General features: G+C 57.8%; 1 protein-coding gene across 2 annotated transcripts in view; it reads right to left on the reverse strand.

Moving 5' to 3' along the window:
- Positions 1-14,444, reverse strand: part of SLC43A2 (solute carrier family 43 member 2) — a 46,875-nt gene extending 32,431 nt beyond the window's left edge. Inside the window, exons 1-3 of one of the 2 annotated variants that reach the window (XM_075904486.2) lie at positions 14,336-14,444; positions 11,662-11,860; positions 283-487 (exon numbers count right to left, since the gene is read on the reverse strand). In XM_075904486.2, coding sequence (XP_075760601.1) covers positions 283-487; positions 11,662-11,821 — 365 coding nt within the window. In that variant the 5' untranslated portion in view covers positions 11,822-11,860; positions 14,336-14,444. The remainder of the gene's footprint in view (positions 1-282; positions 488-11,661; positions 11,861-14,335) is intronic. The other variant, XM_075904485.2, reaches the window with a different exon arrangement.
- Positions 14,445-16,870: the final 2,426 nt, after the last annotated feature.

Below are 16,870 nucleotides of genomic sequence, written 5' to 3' on the forward strand. Positions count from 1 at the left end.
TCAGAATCTAGGACCATGGACTAAATCCCACCCCCTCCCGACAGTCTGATGCCAAGTGAGCTCAGCTGTCGGCAGGCACCACCCTGCCCGTGGCTGATGGAGCTCGGGGCAATTTCCAGCCAAGAACAGGGGCCAGATACCAAGGAAATGAGGAGATCCCCCCGGCGCTGGACAGAACCGGAGCCATACCAGCTGCTGGCCACAGACCGAGGACTAAGCACAACCTCGGGCTCAGAATCAACATCTAGGCTTGAATCGGCTGGTAGGCGTCGGGACACCCACCTGCCAAGCAGCCGCAGTTTGCGGGGGCCATACTTGTCCATGACAATCCCAAGAGGCAGACTGATCGCACTCAGCAGAAAGGATCCAACGGTAAAAGCCAGGTTCAGCATCTCATCCTGCTCCAGGCAGATGAGCCAGCCGTTGAGCCGGATCACAGGGTTGGGCTCCGTCCCGTTGCCCGGCACAGGGCTGGCGGTAGTGTTCTCTGGATGGGATCAGAGAGACGTCGTTACAGTGCAGCCAGGCAGAGGCAGCACTAACCCAGTTACAGAAAGGGGGAAGCAGAGCAGCCCTGCGCAAGGCACAGAACGCAAGGCACTTTACCGACCGGAATCCAGAATTCGGGTGTGCCCAGGTGTGAGTTACAACCCCGCCAGTTACTTCCAGACCAGTCCCTGTGCAGACAAGCCCTTCGGCGCGAACCACCATGCAAAGGGCTGGCGCTCAGGTGAGCCGTTACCCCTGCATCGCGATGGGAGCAGTTTAAGACCAGCCAGTCCTAACAGAGGAATCTAATTTGGGGCCTGACTGTCCTAGACTCAGTGATTCAACAGCCTCCCAGGCCACTTCTGCCATTGCCCAAATTGTTCTCGCTTGGAACCTTCCAACCAAGCTCCCTGGATGGCAGGGAAGGGCGGCTCATGAGGCTCCCTACAGACCTGCAGAGAGCTGTGCCTCCCTATGCCTTTCCCCAGACTGAACATGCTCAGTTCTCCTAACTCCCAGATTGCGTTGTCCAAAACACTCATCGTGTTGCTTTCTTTTCGTCTTCAGGTGAAGGTGGCCAGCTGAAAACCGCCCCCCAGAATGAAATTTGTATTTATTGTACACAAAATGGCAACTACGAAATCAGGGCAGTTCGGCATAAGCCCATTTCTTTGTTTCGTAGAATCCTAGAACACTAGGACTGGAAGGGACCTGGAGAGGTCATCGAGTCCAGCCCCCCGCCCTCTCGGCAGGTCTAAGCACTGTCTAGACCATCCCTGATAGAGGTCTCCAGTCTCTTAAATATCTCCAGTGATGGAGATTCCACAACCTCCAATTTCACAGCTCTTGCAACAACATCCCAGAAAGGTTTTGAAGTTCTAAATGGAAATGCAGGATCTATTTCATTAATACAAACTGCTGGTGCATTCCTTGTACACTTCTCTTTTCTGGCAGGGTCAGTTTTCAAGCCAAGTAAGCTTTGTTGGCATGACAAGGGACTTCGATTTTCTCCAGCTGGGAAAAGACCCATGTCATATAGAAATTGTCTATTGAAACTGCCTTCAGGACAGTAAATATTGCCAAATACAGCTGACAGAATTTAACATTTACAAATCGAGGGAGGTTTTTAAATGCATGAATACATATAAAATGAGAATAGTGCCCAAAATGGAACTCATTCCCTAACAGAGACCTAATCAGTGCCAATTAGAGAGGACTCATCTCATGCCCTTTGGTACAGCATTACCCAAATCAGTCTCTGGTCCTAGTGGCCCACGGCCCAGCCATCCTGCAAGTCAGTTTTTAGGATATTTCTTTCCTCTTACCATAACCTCTATAGCTTTAGGGAATGTCGTTATCAGGTTCAAACAAGTTCTACAAGGCTGTGCTGTGGTTTTAGTTCCTTCAGCCAACCTGATTTCTCCCAGCTTTGTATCCACTGAAAATAAACGTGGCTCTACCCTCCAGGTTTCAAATACCAACAGACACTCCGTGACTGGAAAGAACGCACGCGCACACGCTCTCTCTCTCGCTCTCAAGCGCTTTCACTAACGGGGTCTCATGCGTCCCCTGGCAAGGAACAAGGTGTGACAGATTCTTCCCTGTTGTTACTTGCACCAATATGTATCAATTTTTAGCCTGCCCCTGCTCTGGAGCCTGTTTTCCACGGCTCCATTTCCAGGGCCTTTGTCCATAGGACCCACTTTTTGGTTTGGCCCTTTCAGCTAGGGATGTAAAAGTCCCAGTTCAAAGGGGATGGATACATAATGTTTAACCAATTAACAGGCCAGCAGCTCCCTGCTGGTTAACCGGTGAACGTGCCAGCAAGAGACAGGCTTACTGGGTAACCGGTTAACCCTTTACAGCCCTACTTCCAGCATCCATTCTAGAGTGCAGAATGAAGAAGCAAGCACAGGCTCTGCAGCTGACGCAGATATTCCCCCCGCTGAGGTGTCCCTCACACACAATTTCATGTTCAGTGCAAAACACTCAGACTGGCCCCAAGTCCTACCAGGCTTCCATCTCCTGCCTCTTGAAGACTTTACAGCCCACACTGCTGGCAGGGAGGCAAGCGAGACAGAGGGGCTCTCCTTGCAGAGCTCTGCGCTGGCCACAGAGAGTGGGCGGAGGGTGAAAGGTTAAGCTCGGACACAGCAGAACGGGGCGGAACAGAAGTGGAAGCCCTGCGTCAGCGCACTAGGCAGAAGGCTGCGGTGCTTCGCTGGGAGCGAGGAGGCAGGGTGGGAGACACTGGCAAGGCAGGGACCTCGTAAGGCCTGGTTGTGCGTGTCAGTGAGGAAAGGAAACCCAGCCAGCAGCAATCCTTTGCCACACCGACGACTGAACACACAACATCCTGCATGTCTTCGTGTTTATCCTTACAACAGAGCTCTCCTCGTGCGCCAGAGAGGGGCAGGCAAGCATGAAGGGCAGCAGCGCTGGGCATGGTGGCCAGCTTCTGGCACAGATTCTGACCCTGCAGGTCATGCAGCCAGAAGGGCTGCTGCGCTTCCAGCTGTGCTCAGTAAGTGACCTAGGGGCGTGGCCATCTCTGAAGAGCACCCCAGAAACGCAGATACCCCCTTACTGCAGAAAGGTAAGAACTGCCCGGCACAGCCAAAGAAACCCAGCAAGGTGAAATCTAAGTTGTCTGACAAGAGGCTCTGCACCTTGTTATTCTCTGAGCCGGCCAGTGGCTTTGATACAAACAATAGGCCGGTGTATTCAGGGCGCGCATGTCCGGTCAGTCGGAAGGCGTTCTATTCGGGAGAGTCGATTGAGTAACAAGAGGCTGAGATGCACCATATCCTGGAGATCACTCTGCGTCACTCAGCAGGGAGAAATTTGCTCCATTACATGACAAGGAGCTTGGATGAGCTTTCCCTGAACAGAGCCTGGATCTCTACGTTAGTACCCAGCTCACAGCCGCACGTGGACCATCATGCAGCCCTATTACAGGGCTGAGCTCGTTCTCTGGGAGATTCACACTACAGAGAAGGGTCCTATGGGCTGGCAGCACCATCTTCTCTGAAGTCTCCAGCCAGCACCCAGCTGCACCCAACCTTTTCCAAGCATGAAGGTCAGGAAGCTCTAGTCTGAGTGAGTCACGTAGCCTGAACCCCGCCACACACTAGAACAGTTTCAGATCCTTTGTGAAACAGAAACCCAGCGAGTATCAGCAGCAATGAGAGGACTCTGCAGACAACAGTGATTCTGTTTACAGAACCCTGGATACCAGTTCGCAGCCTCAAAGCCTAAGAATCAGCTCAGCTTTACACTTGTCAAGGATGAGGAAATGCAGGTGCCACGAAGGCCCTGCAGCACCCAGCAGAATGTGGATATTCCACTCCCCGCCACAAACCCCCCGGCATGTGCTTCCCAAGGCCAGAAGTTCCATACGAAGGTCGTTCATTAACTGCCCTTTGCTGACTTTTAAGCATGCCAAGCAAAGTTATCCCAGGGCTGACTGTGGCCTCATATCAATGTAGCTGCCATCTCAAAGCTTCTGGGACAGGAAAGATTCAAGCCACCCCGCAGCAGGGAAGCAGGGAGAAAGGGGAGAACAGCTGGGAACCGGAGGGCTCCAGCACATGCAGACTTTCTAAGCTGAGGTTGCTTTGCATCCCCTCCTGATAAAAACACGTCAGGTGCCCAGGCCTCTCTCATTTCCCATTTGGCTTCCCATTCACATCTAGAGAGCTGGAGCAAGGGGGCAGCGTACTGCTGGCCAGCCGACCTGCAATACACAGGGTCCCTGCACCCGTAAGAATCTGGCTCATCTCTTTAGTACTTGATGCTTTACGCCCTACGTTCCACTCCTACCCGTGCACTCTGTCCGCTTCAACCATTGGGGGACACTTCCCTCCGCCTGGATAGTCAGCCTTTCACAGTTCACGTCACACACTTTTTCCAAGTCTGAGCTGGTGTTGTGGAGACAGGGGCCAACACCTTCTCCACTGCACTGGGATTTCAGTGACGAGTCTTTTGCAATTCAATCAAAACAGAACACTGCCACAAACCGAACATTTCCCGTGAGTCACATGCCCAGCCTTTCCACAAATAGGTCCGATGTGCAAGAGGCACTCCTGCCTGCAGCCGGTGGAAGTGTGTACAGAGACCTGCAGCTGCCCCAGGCCGGTTTGGGGGCGACTGTGGGGCTATTTCCGTGCCATGCGGTGCAGACCTCTTGGCTCTGGCTGAAGTCTGAGCTCTGGCACCATCCCACCAGGCGGTCCCAGAGCCTGGAGGCCTACACAGCAAAACCACCACCCACAGCCTGAGCCCCTGTGGGCTGGCTCAGGGAAGCCAGTTTCCTTTTGCTGTGTAGACACAGCTGGCTCCATAGCATTAGTTTAGTGCTAAATTCCAAGCTGGAGTTAACAGGCTCCAGGCAACATTTTCCTTCTACTTTTCTTCCATTACAGGCCCATCAAGCTGGAACTCAGTCACTCCTGTTATCAGCTGTTTAGTACCCAGCCATCCCTTTGTCCCACCAGCTCTCTATCTCGCCTCCCTGAGAGCAGACTGCCAACCTCAAGGCCTTTAACAACACACTTTGGAAAGACCTTGATCAGCAGCCTCCCAACTTGTGGCCCTGAACACAGCAGGATCCAGAGTCCCCAGTAATTGCCCAGAAAGGCTGCAGATAAAGGGTGCAGAATCAGCACGGACAAGGCGAGTTCAAACAGCTCTGAAGGGCAATGTATAGTACAATTAAAAACGGAGCCAAGTGTCACTATCAGATGCCGGCCAGTTTGGTCCAGAGGGGAAAGTAAGAGTCTCTTACGGGGTCCCTGCCAGCTCTTCCCATAGCTCCCTGCTGCCTTTTGCAGCAGCTCAGCCAGCTCCGGCTAGAGCAGCACACCCAGGTGCCCTGTGGTTTAGTCCAATCCTCCTCCCAGAAGGTGCCTAAGGATGGCTCTCCACTCCCCCGAGAAGCCCGTGGGCCGACATAGGGCTCTCTGGGCTGGGCCAGCCGTGCTGCTCGGGGGGGGGGGGGATTTTTCACCTCCCCAAGCAACAGCTCTACTGATGCAAGTGCATGGTGAGGACGTGGCCTGAACAGCTTGTGACTTGGATGTCTCGCTGCGGTGGGAATTCCTCCCCATTCTCCTTTATAGATAAGGCTCCTGAGGAATCCAGAGTCTCCCCCGGGAGAGCCACATCAGCCGTGCAGGGTGTCTGCCCTGAACGCCGTCAGCCTTTTCCAGAATCCCAGCCCCTTTCCGGAGCCATGCTGCCATCTCCAGAGTCAGGCTGCCAAGGGCCAAGGTCTAACTCTCTCCCTTCAGTGGGAAGGGCTCATGAGGAAGAGGTTTTGCTGATGCCAGGAATCTTTAGCTCATTAGGGCTTTTCTAGGCAACAGTCACATGTGAGCGGCAGAGTCTGACCCACCGGTGTCCAAAGGTTCGCAGTTGTGAGGCTCCTTGCCCTGCCCGTCTCTGGCTAGAAATCCCTCCCCCATTCAGCTCTGCCTGCCCACGGGGCTGGCAGACTTGCTGGGCCCCTGAGCAAAGCAGGGAGGCATTGGGGGGCTTAGTGCTCTGGGATAAGACAGGGCTGGGGACAGCCAGCCCTCAGCACCGCCCAGACTGTACCCCCTGCTCCAACCTGCCAGCGCCACCCTGACTGCGCCCCCCACCATCAGCGCCACCCTGACTGCACCCCCCACCCCCCCAGCCCTCAGCACCACCCTGACTGCACCCCCCCACCCCGCCAGCCCTCAGCGCCCCCCTGACTGCGCCCCCCCGCCCCCCCAGCCCTCAGCGCCACCCTGACTGCGCCCCCCCCCCGCCTCCCCAGCCCTCAGCGCCACCCTGACTGCGCCCCCCACCCCGCCAGCCCTCAGCGCCACCCTGACTGCGCCCCCCACCCCACCAACCCTCAGCGCCACCCTGACTGCGCCCCCCCCGCCTCCCCAGCCCTCAGCGCCACCCTGACTGCGCCCCCCCACCCCGCCAGCCCTCAGCGCCACCCTGACTGCGCCCCCCACCCCGCCAACCCTCAGCGCCACCCTGACTGCGCCCCCCACCCCGCCAGCCCTCAGCGCCACCCTGACTGCACCCCCCCACCCCGCCAGCCCTCAGCGCCACCCTGACTGCGCCCCCCACCCCGCCAGCCCTCAGCGCCACCCTGACTGCGCCCCCCCCGCCTCCCTAGCCCTCAGCGCCACCCTGACTGCACCCCCCCACCCCGCCAGCCCTCAGCGCCACCCTGACTGCGCCCCCCACCCCGCCAACCCTCAGCGCCACCCTGACTGCGCCCCCCCCTCCCTAGCCCTCAGCGCCACCCTGACTGCACCCCCCCACCCCGCCAGCCCTCAGCGCCACCCTGACTGCGCCCCCCCCGCCTCCCCAGCCCTCAGCGCCACCCTGACTGCACCCCCCCACCCCGCCAGCCCTCAGCGCCACCCTGACTGCGCCCCCCCCGCCTCCCTAGCCCTCAGCGCCACCCTGACTGCGCCCCCCCCGCCTCCCTAGCCCTCAGCGCCACCCTGACTGCGCCCCCCACCCCACCAACCCTCAGCGCCACCCTGACTGCGCCCCCCCACCCCACCAGCCCTCAACGCCACCCTGACTGCGCCCCCCCCCACCCCGCCAGCCCTCAGCGCCACCCTGACTGCGCCCCCCACCCCGCCAGCCCTCAGCGCCACCCTGACTGCGCCCCCCCGCCCCGCCAGCCCTCAGCGCCCCTCCTGACTGCGCCCCCCCGCCCCGCCAGCCCTCAGCGCCACCCTGACTGCACCCCCCCGCCCCCCCAGCCCTCAGCGCCACCCTGACTGCGCCCCCCCGCCCCGCCAGCCCTCAGCGCCACCCTGACTGCACCCCCCCGCCCCCCCAGCCCTCAGCGCCACCCTGACTGCGCCCCCCACCCCACCAACCCTCAACGCCACCCTGACTGCGCCCCCCCCGCCCCGCCAGCCCTCAGCACCCCCCTGACTGCGCCCCCCCGCCCCGCCAGCCCTCAGCGCCACCCTGACTGCGCCCCCCACCCCACCAACCCTCAGCGCCACCCTGACTGCGCCCCCCACCCTCAGCGCCACCCTGACTGCGCCCCCCACCCCGCCCTGAATGCCCTGCTCTGGGCTCCAGCAGTGATTTAACAAGCACGTGGCTCCAGCTGCTGCTGCCTTGGTAGCAGCAGCCAGAAGCCCCGAGCCCTTTGGAATCCCAGGCCCCTGGGCAACTGCTCCCTTAGTCTGCCCCATTGGCAGGCCTGAGTATCCATCCCTGAGCACAGTTCCCATCACACAGGGACCTGGAGGAGATTCACAAGAGAGGCTGCGAGTGGCCAAAAAACAGACAAGAGCTTTGGGAATCCACTTGCCTTTGAGCATCTACATCTTTTCCCCACTTAGCAGCTGTGATTCCAGGCACCAGAATAAAGAATTCCTGGGCTGGAGAAGGGTGGGAGGAGGGAAGGAAAGAGCACTGCTCAGAACTGGTCTGTGGAACTCACCGCCACAAGAGATCACTGAGGGCAAGAACTTGGCCAAATTCTACCAGGGCTAGACACTTACTCAGCTAAATGAAACATCCAGGGGTCTGCTGGTCAACCCTGGAGCCTGACTGGTTTGCCCAGGAGGATTTCAAGAACAGGCTCCTCAGCTGCTCCTGCCCTCTGCTGTGGACCAGGAGCCACCGTCTTGCTGACGTCAGGGGGTCCCCCTTTCCCTGCGCTCGTGCCCCATCTCCAGAGCGGGGCATGACAGAACACAGCTGCTGACTGCTCCTGTCTGACCGTGCTCAGCGTATTCCACACACACACACACACACACACACACACACACACACACACACACACACACACACACACACACACACACACACACACACACACACACACACACACACACACACACACGTTGCTCTTACTCCTTTCCAAGGGTTGGACTGCTCTGTGTATTCCAGAATTTTTATTTCTCTTATGTTTAAAATTAATTCTTTGAGCAGTGAGCTCTAAAATGCCTGACCCGTCGCAGCTGGAGTAATTATCCGAATGATCATTTTTTTGAAATATCTAGTGTAGTGAGGGGTTTGGTTCCCACTGGTGGTGCACATCCCCCATTACTTCAACAACAAAATTAATTCCGCACATGGGTGGAAACAATTGGAGGGAAACAGGCTGGGAGTCTCCTGCAATCAGGCTCCATCTCCTGGAGGCTCCTGCAGCCAAGCTGGGACAGCCGCACACAGTCCAGCAGTGCAGGGCTAAGGCAGGCTTTCCCCAGCCCCGGCCCTGCACCATTCCTGCAAGCAGCCTGCCTTAGCCCCGCTGTGCCACTGCCCTGGAGAACTCAGATACGTGGTCCCCATTCTGAACCCCTGCCCCAGTCCTGAACCCTTCCTGCAGCCCATCCCTCTACGCCAGCTCTGAGCTCCCCTGTGCCCAAACCCCTTCCCAGAGCTTCCACCCTGAACCTCCCAGGCTCAGACCAGAACCCTCTGGGCCTGACCAGAGCCTGCACCCCAAGTCTCCACCCCAGCCTGGGGGAAGTGAGTGAGGATGGGAGGGGAAGGAAGAGCAGGGTGCAGCCTCAGGGAATGGGCGGGGAAGAAGGCAGGGCAAAGGTGTTTAAGGAGTTTGTGGTAGAACCTGGATTGCACTTGCGTTCAAAAAGTGATCTGGGTCTTTAAAAAGTTAGCAACCGTTGCACAAAACGCTAACTGCTGCCTCAGGGCATAAGCTGTAACTACTGACTGATTGACAAGAGGAGGGAAAACCTTGCCTTGTGAGTGAGCTATTTCATCATTAACCCCATGATGGGGATTAACCCCACCTCCCCCTGAAATATTTGGCAGCCGGTGCTCTTGGAGGCAAGAGGCTGGTCACTGTTTCAAGCTGGTGTCACCATTTCCATGGGACAGGAAACTATCAGCACAGAAAGTGTGTTAGACTATCACGGGAGCGAGGGCGGGGGCAGGCCAGACAGAAGAGGGCAAAACTACCTCCTCCTCTCCTTCCCCATGCCCCTCGTCCGGACAGCCCCCGCCCTGACTCTGGCCTGGCCAGTCACCTTGGGAGACTCCAGGGATGCTGCTCAGCTTCCTGCATTAAATGTTTGTTCTTAACGCTTTCACTTCTGCCCCTCGCCTCAGCCACCAGCTCCCCGCCGGGCTCTGCCCATCACAGCCCCATCTCAGCCCTACTGCCCCTCCAGCTCCCGCCCCTCCTCTGGCAGCCCACGGTCTTGCCAAGTTTTCAAACAGGAGCTGTCCGAGGCAAAAACGGTCCTGCCATTTGCTCTGCTGAGCCTCAAATCACAACCCCTCCTTGCTCAGATTAGGGGAACCTCTTCTTTCCGCTCCCACCTCCCATGTCCCATCACAAGTAATCCACGTCACATGGCAGCCCCCTCCAGTGCCTGGCAACTCACTTCCCTTTGCAGAGACGGGCGCTCCCGACGGAGCAGGTGCCAGGAGACGAGACGAGACAAGACAGAGGGAGCAGCAACGGTACTCAGAGGTTAAGAGAACAGACGTGACCTCGATGCAGCAAAGCCGGGGGGACTTGTACAGGGATCAGAGGTGCGTGCGATGGGCAAGGGAGATGGTCTCACTAGCCCCATTTTGAATGGGCTGGCGGGAGTGGCATCAGCTCCCTGGCGCCACGCAGCACCCAGGTGCAGACTCGGGCTGTGAACATGGCTGTGTAGCTGTAACAGCACAGCTGGTGCTCAGGCTCTGCAGCCTAAGGAGCAGGAGGAGCTCACAAGCAGAGCCACAAGGCCACACAGCTGTTTTTAGCATGGCAGCCGGAGCCTAGGTGTGTCAACCAGGGCACCAGGCTGTGCAGCCGGCCCCAGGGAGACCAGTGAGGAGAGGCCAGAGACCTGGGGGAAGCGCTCCCACTAGCGGGACAAAGAAACAGCCTGGACCTGCAGGTAAGGGGGTGGCGACAAAGAAGGGCCTGTGACTTTTCCCCAGACTCTCCGGCTCTGCTTTCCTCAGAACCCTTTGGTCTCCTCCCACAAGCAGCCGTGAGTGTCTCCTGCACATCTAGGACATCTTCCCAGTTCCGTGGCGCTGTCCCCACGCCCACCTCTCTCCGTGCGCTCGCACCAGCAGCGCTCCAGGGCCTCTCTTCCACAGGCCAGCCGGGCCCGGCTGGAGAGGGGAGAACAGAACACGGCGGGTCTTGTGTTTGCCTAGACTAGCACTTCTCAAGTGCGGCCACCAGGGAGTGCGGTGTCCTGGGCTGCAATTGAGAGCGTATGGGGGATAGTAGCCACCCCTCCCTCCTCTGCAGTGGGACTGGAGACACTGGCTGTGTGGGTCACTGGGGGCAGGGCCCTGCACCCTCTTGGAGACAGCTGGGGCAGAATGCTGGAAGAGCAGGCAGCTGGTGCTTTCCCCCCATCCCAGGGAGGCTGGAGCTCAGACGCTGGGCCTCAGGACAGAATGCTCTGACCCCAGGACCTTAGGCTCCATCCCCACGGCTTCGGGATCCACCCCCTGGCTGCAGCCCTCAGCCGCCGCTCCCCCCCCCCCAGTCGCCCCGCTGCCTTCCCCAAACCCCTATCCAGGGCTTAATTTGTGCCCAGGCCTGAGGCGGCTGCTCGGCTGCCGTGAAACACGATACCTGTGTGTGTGTGAACGTCACTATTCACAACAGACTCCCCAGCTCCCACTCAGCACAGGACAAGGGCTCAGAGATACTGTAGGTGATCGACAGGTCTCCCTAGAGCTTATGACACGTTTTAGGGAAAAGCCGGAGTGGCCGGCAGCAAGGGCTAGTGGCCACCAAACAAAAACTCCTCATGAGAATCCCTGACTAGACAGAGAGCCTCAGGACACAGCCCAGATTCACCCTCTCTGCAGAGCACATGGCAGTCGGGGGCGGGGGGCACTCCTCCCCCACACCACGCCTAGCCCAGGGGAGGGCCGGGACCACACCCTCCTGCACCAGGCCCTGCCTTCCCCCAGCTGCCCTCCCATGGCAAGTGGGGGCGGGGTCACGTGCCCCCGCGACACACCCGGGGCGTCATACAAACGTTATGTCAGTGAGTCTCCAAGGGACTCTAGGGAGGGAGAATTTCGCTCCTACAAACAAGCTCAGTGCATCAGCCCTAACCATGGGGGCCACCAGCTGCTTGGCCATGCCCCAGCCAAACACGCTGAAGACCAGACTCCTCTGGACTTAGGTGACCTGCCCACAGGCCTCTTCCTCACCTGGCTCATGACACAGGTAGGAGTAAAACCCCTCCGATTTCAGCATGATGAGCAGCGATCCCCAGCCCAGCAGCACAGCAGAGAAGAGAAGATTCTCTACAACAGCGGTGCAGGCCATCCACCAGCGACGCCGATGTGCAGTAGCCAGCGTGGGAGCCATTGCGACGCGGGGGGGCGCTTCTTTCTCTAGGATCTAAACCTGGAGCAATTTGAAAACAGGACATGAATGATTAACCAGTTAAAGGGGGGGAGGAGGTGGTGCTGGAGCCAGAGCAAGAGGGCCGCTCCAGCCCAAAGGGGCCCACCACGAGTGAGGATGCTCCAGCCTAGCTGGAGCAGCGCCTGCCCACCCGTTTAAGCAGTTAACTGATTAAATGGGATTTTACACCCCTCCCTCCCATGCATCAGTATTTATAGAGTTAGACTGCACGGTTGCTACATGAAACAATTCAAATACAGAGCTCTGCTCTGACAGATGTGCACAACTGCACCCTACATAGAAGCCACTGAGGCATGAAACTACCCTCTGCAGAATGAAATCCAAAGGGCCAATGCCAAGCAGCCCGGAAGAGCAGGGAGTCCCTGTTCACCCAGACTGACAACGCCCCCACTGCTACACACGTTGCTCTCCAGGGGAGTGTGCAGCGCCTCCGTTCTACCCGCTGAGCAGCAGGTATGAGAGCCCAGCAGGGTGAAACCCCAGCAAGCGAGCTGCTCGGGACCCATTTTTATGCTTGCCACCTGTAGGGGGGACCCAGCAGACCTCCAATGAGCAATACAGCATGTGGCCAAAGGGTCAGTCTATCTGCAGCACGGAAGGCAGAGGCAGCTATGATCTGGTTATCTGGGCCCATGCCATCTGAGCCTTCTCAATCATTCTGGGTCCACAGGACACGAGCTGATGACAGAGTCACCCTACTCTGAAATGTGGCTCTACGCTGAAGAGTAATGGGGAGTGGAAGCAGCCACTGGTTTTGGCTGCCCTACTGAAAACAGCCTGGGCCTTCTTTTCAAGGCCTCCGACGCCAACAACGGGCCACGTTGAAAAACATGGGACTTTGGTTCCGGAGCACTGGGTCTCTATCTCAAGGGCCGTCGGGAGGTTTGTGGATCAATCTAGACTCTAGATCAGGATTCTCCAGACTATTGTGCCTCGTTCATGAGCCTGACTCTGCCACCTCACGTGGAAACTCTCTGGCCGCCCAGCTCCGACCCGTGTTCCGTGTGATGGGAACTATGCTACAGGGATGGTTCTCTGGCCTGCCAGTGTGGGGGACCAAGGGGCGCACCAGCAGCAGCACAGACGTAAGGGAGGCATCACCTCCCTGGGCAAGCCTCACCTCTGTGCCGCTGCTGGCTGCCCTCAGAGCTGGGCCGCTAGACAGCAGCAGCTTTTGGCCAGGCTGGTTTTTAACTCTGGCTCCCCTCCCACTCTGCAGGATCCACCCCATCCAGTCCTGCAGCAGGTTGCACTGTATCCCTCTCCCACCGTAGGGCGAGGGGCCGGCAGCCCGGGACCCAGCCCTGCTGCAGGGCCCTAGCGCCAGTGGAAACGGGGCCAGCGGGCGCGCGCCCCGGCAGACTTGCCCCCGGCGCATCCCTGCGGCTCAGAGCAGGACGGGCAAAGGAGAAGCCGCTCCCCCTGCACTTGGCAGAGCAGCCCCCACGGGAGGGGAAGGCCCCAGCGACTCCCCTCAAGCTGCAGGGATGGGCAGCGCCCCCCGGGCATCCCCCGCTGCAAACCTGCCCCCCCCACAGCGCCCCCCGGGCATCCCCCGCTGCAAACCTGCCCCCCCCACAGCGCCCCCCGGGCATCCCCCGCTGCAAACCTGCCCCCCCCAGCGCCCCCCGGGCATCCCCCGCTGCAAACCTGCCCCCCCCAGCGCCCCCCGGGCATCCCCCGCTGCAAACCTGCCCCCCCAGCGCCCCCCGGGCATCCCCCGCTGCAAACCTGCCCCCCCCGACAGCGCCCCCCGGGCATCCCCCGCTGCAAACCTGCCCCCCCCAGCGCCCCTCCGGGCATCCCCCGCTGCAAACCTGCCCCCCCCCACAGCGCCCCCCGGGCATCCCCCGCTGCAAACCTGCCCCCCCGACAGCGCCCCCCGGGCATCCCCCGCTGCAAACCTGCCCCCCCCACAGTGCCCCCCGGGCATCCCCCGCTGCAAACCTCCCCCCCCAGCGCCCCCCGGGCATCCCCCATTGCAAACCTGCCCCCCCCCGACAGCTCCCCCCCCAGGCATCCCCCACTGCAAACCTGCCCCCCCCCCGACAGCGCCCCCCGGGCATCCCCCGCTGCAAACCTGCCCCCCCCCCCACAGCGCCCCCCGGGCATCCCCCGCTGCAAACCTGCCCCCCCCCAGCGCCCCCCCAGGCATCCCCCGCTGCAAACCTGCCCCCCCGATAGCGGCCCCCCGAGCATCCCCCGCTGCAAACCTGCCCCCCCCAGCGCCCCCCCAGGCATCCCCCGCTGCAAACCTGCCCCCCCGACAGCGCCCCCCCGAGCATCCCCCGCTGCAAACCTGCCCCCCCCAGCGCCCCCCGGGCATCCCCCGCTGCAAACCTGCCCCCCCCCCCCCCCCCAGCGCCCCCCGGGCATCCCCCGCTGCAAACCTGCCCCCCCCCCCCCCCCCAGCATCCCCCGCCGCCCACGCCCCGGCCGCCCCCCCGCGCTCACCCCGCGCTCTCTCTCTCTCTCTCTCTCTCTCTCTCTCTCTCGCTCGCCCCGAATCTCGCTCGCGCCGGTTCCACCCGGTGTTTTTTATTCGGCTCCTGAGAGAAAACAGCGGCGGCCGCTGATTGGCTGCGACGGGGCTGGAAACAGGCGGGGGCCAATCAGCGACCCCCCCCCCCCCCCCCGGCACGGAGGGGGCGGGGCCGCGTCGGGGCGAAACCGCGCGTGCGACCCCGGAGCCGGGGCAGGGCGAGGCCGGTGGCCGCCTCAGAGCCCCCCCCGCCGGGCCCCCCCCGCACCCAGCGCGTCCCGCCGCCTGTTCTACGCCCCCCCCAACCGCCCCGCTCCCGGCCCGAGCCGGCCGCACCCCCCCCCCCACGGGACCGCTCCCGCGTGTCCGCTCCCGGGGTTACAACATCCTGCGGCAAGGAGTGCCGCAGATCCGCTGTGCAGCGCGCGGAGAAATGCTGCCGTTTGTCTTCAAGCTGCTACCTGTTCACTTCACTTGGTGACTTGTAGCTTTTGTTCTGGGAAAGACTCAAGTCTTCTTCATTCACTTTCTCCACACTAGTCATGATTTTATAGACCTTTATCATAGCCCCGCCTAGGGCACGTCTACACAGTAGGGCTCAAGCCGAAATCAGCAGCGCATCTGGAGCTGTGTCATTTGTGTAGCTTAAGTCGAAACAGCAGAAAGTCCAAGAAAGCTCTCTTCCTCAGACTTCCCTTACGCCTCATTAAATGAGGGTTACAGGAGTCAGAGTAAGAAGTCCTCCAGCACGAAATTATTTGGCCATTATGTCAAAATAACTTCTTATGGTGTAGACTGGTGCGTAGCCTACCTTTAGTTGTCTCTTTTCCAAGCTGAAAAGTCCCAATCTTATTAATCTCTCAGATGGCAGCAGTTCCATACACCTGATAATTTTTGTTGTCCTTTTGTGAACTTTTCCCAATGCCAAGAGATCTTTTTTGAGATGAGGCTCACACATCAGCATGCAGCATTCAAGATGTAGGCTTACCATAGATTTATAGAGAGGCAATAAGATATTCTTTGTCATATTTGCTATCCCTTTCTTAATGATTCCCAACATTCTGCTTGCTTTTTGATAGCTGCTACACATGGAGTGGATGTTTTCAGGGAAATTTGTACAAAGATTCTAAGCTCTCTCTCGAGTGGTAACAGCTAATTTAGTACCCATCATTTTATACGTATAGCTGGGATTATATTTTCCAATATACATTACTTTGCATTTATCAACATTAAAATTCATTTGCCCTTTTGTTGCCCGGACACCTCTTTTTGTGAGATCCTTTTGAAGCTCTTCACAGTCTGCTTTGGTCTTAACTATCTTGAGCAGTTTTGTGTCATCTTCAAATTTTGCCACTTCCCTGTTTACCCCTTTCTCCAGATCATTCAATATATTTCCATGCTGAAAACTGACCATTTATTCCTATCTTTTGACCAGTTATCAATCATGAGAGGACCTTCCCTCTTATCCCATGACAGCTCACTTTGCTTAAGAGCCTTTGGCGAGGGACCGTGTCAATGGTTTTCTGACACTATACCCACAAGATCCCTTTTGTCCATATGCTGGATCCCTCTTGTCCCTCAAGAATTCAAAGTAGATTGAAAAGCTTCAGAGGGGGAGCCGAGTTAGTCTGTAACTGGAAAAACTTAAGAAAAATCAAATAGTCTTTAAGGTGCTACTAGTCTAACAAAACATGTAGATGGTATCATGAACTTTCGTATGGCCATGAAAGTTCATGATACCATCTACATGTTTTGTTAGTCTTTAAGGTGCTACTAGTCTATTTGCTGTTTTTTTTAGTTTTTCCAAGTAGATTGGTGACATGTGTTGCCCTTTACAGAAACCATGTTGACTTTTCCCCAACAAATTATGTTAATCTCTGTGTCTGACAAATCTGTTTTCTACTATAGTTTCAACCAATTTCCCGGTACTAAAGTTAGACTTACCAGCCTGTAATTGCCAGGATCACTCCTAGAGTTCTTTTTAAAAATTGACATCACATTAGCTATCCCCCAGCCGTTTGGTCCCAAAAAATCAGACATCAGGAATGGTAACACACAAACCTGTAGGAGAACACTTGAACCTCCCCAGACATTCAGTAACAAAGTTAAAAGTAGACATCCTTTTACAAAAGAAGTTCAAACCCTGATTACAAAGGGAGACAGCTGAACTGGAATTAATTTGCAAACTCAACACTACCAATTTAGGATTAAATAAGGTTTCAACTGGTTAATGCATTACGAAGGCAATTCCCTCTATCTCAAAATCCACATCGCTACATCAACTGCTGTGAATGACCCATTTCCACCCTGATGTCATTAATGCAAGCAACTTCTTCCTTATATATTTCCCTGCTTCTGTATCTTCCACTCCAATTCATCTGATGAAGTGAGTTTTACACACAAAAGCTTATGCCCTAATAAAGCTGTTAGTCTCTAAGGGTACGTCTACACTTGCCCCCTAGTTTGAACTAGGGAGGCAAATTAAGCATACCGAAGTTGCTAATGAA

Source organism: Pelodiscus sinensis, chromosome 21 (assembly GCF_052426305.1).
Source record: "Pelodiscus sinensis isolate ZL-2025 chromosome 21, ASM5242630v1, whole genome shotgun sequence".
In the NCBI taxonomy this organism is placed as follows: domain Eukaryota; kingdom Metazoa; phylum Chordata; order Testudines; family Trionychidae; genus Pelodiscus; species Pelodiscus sinensis.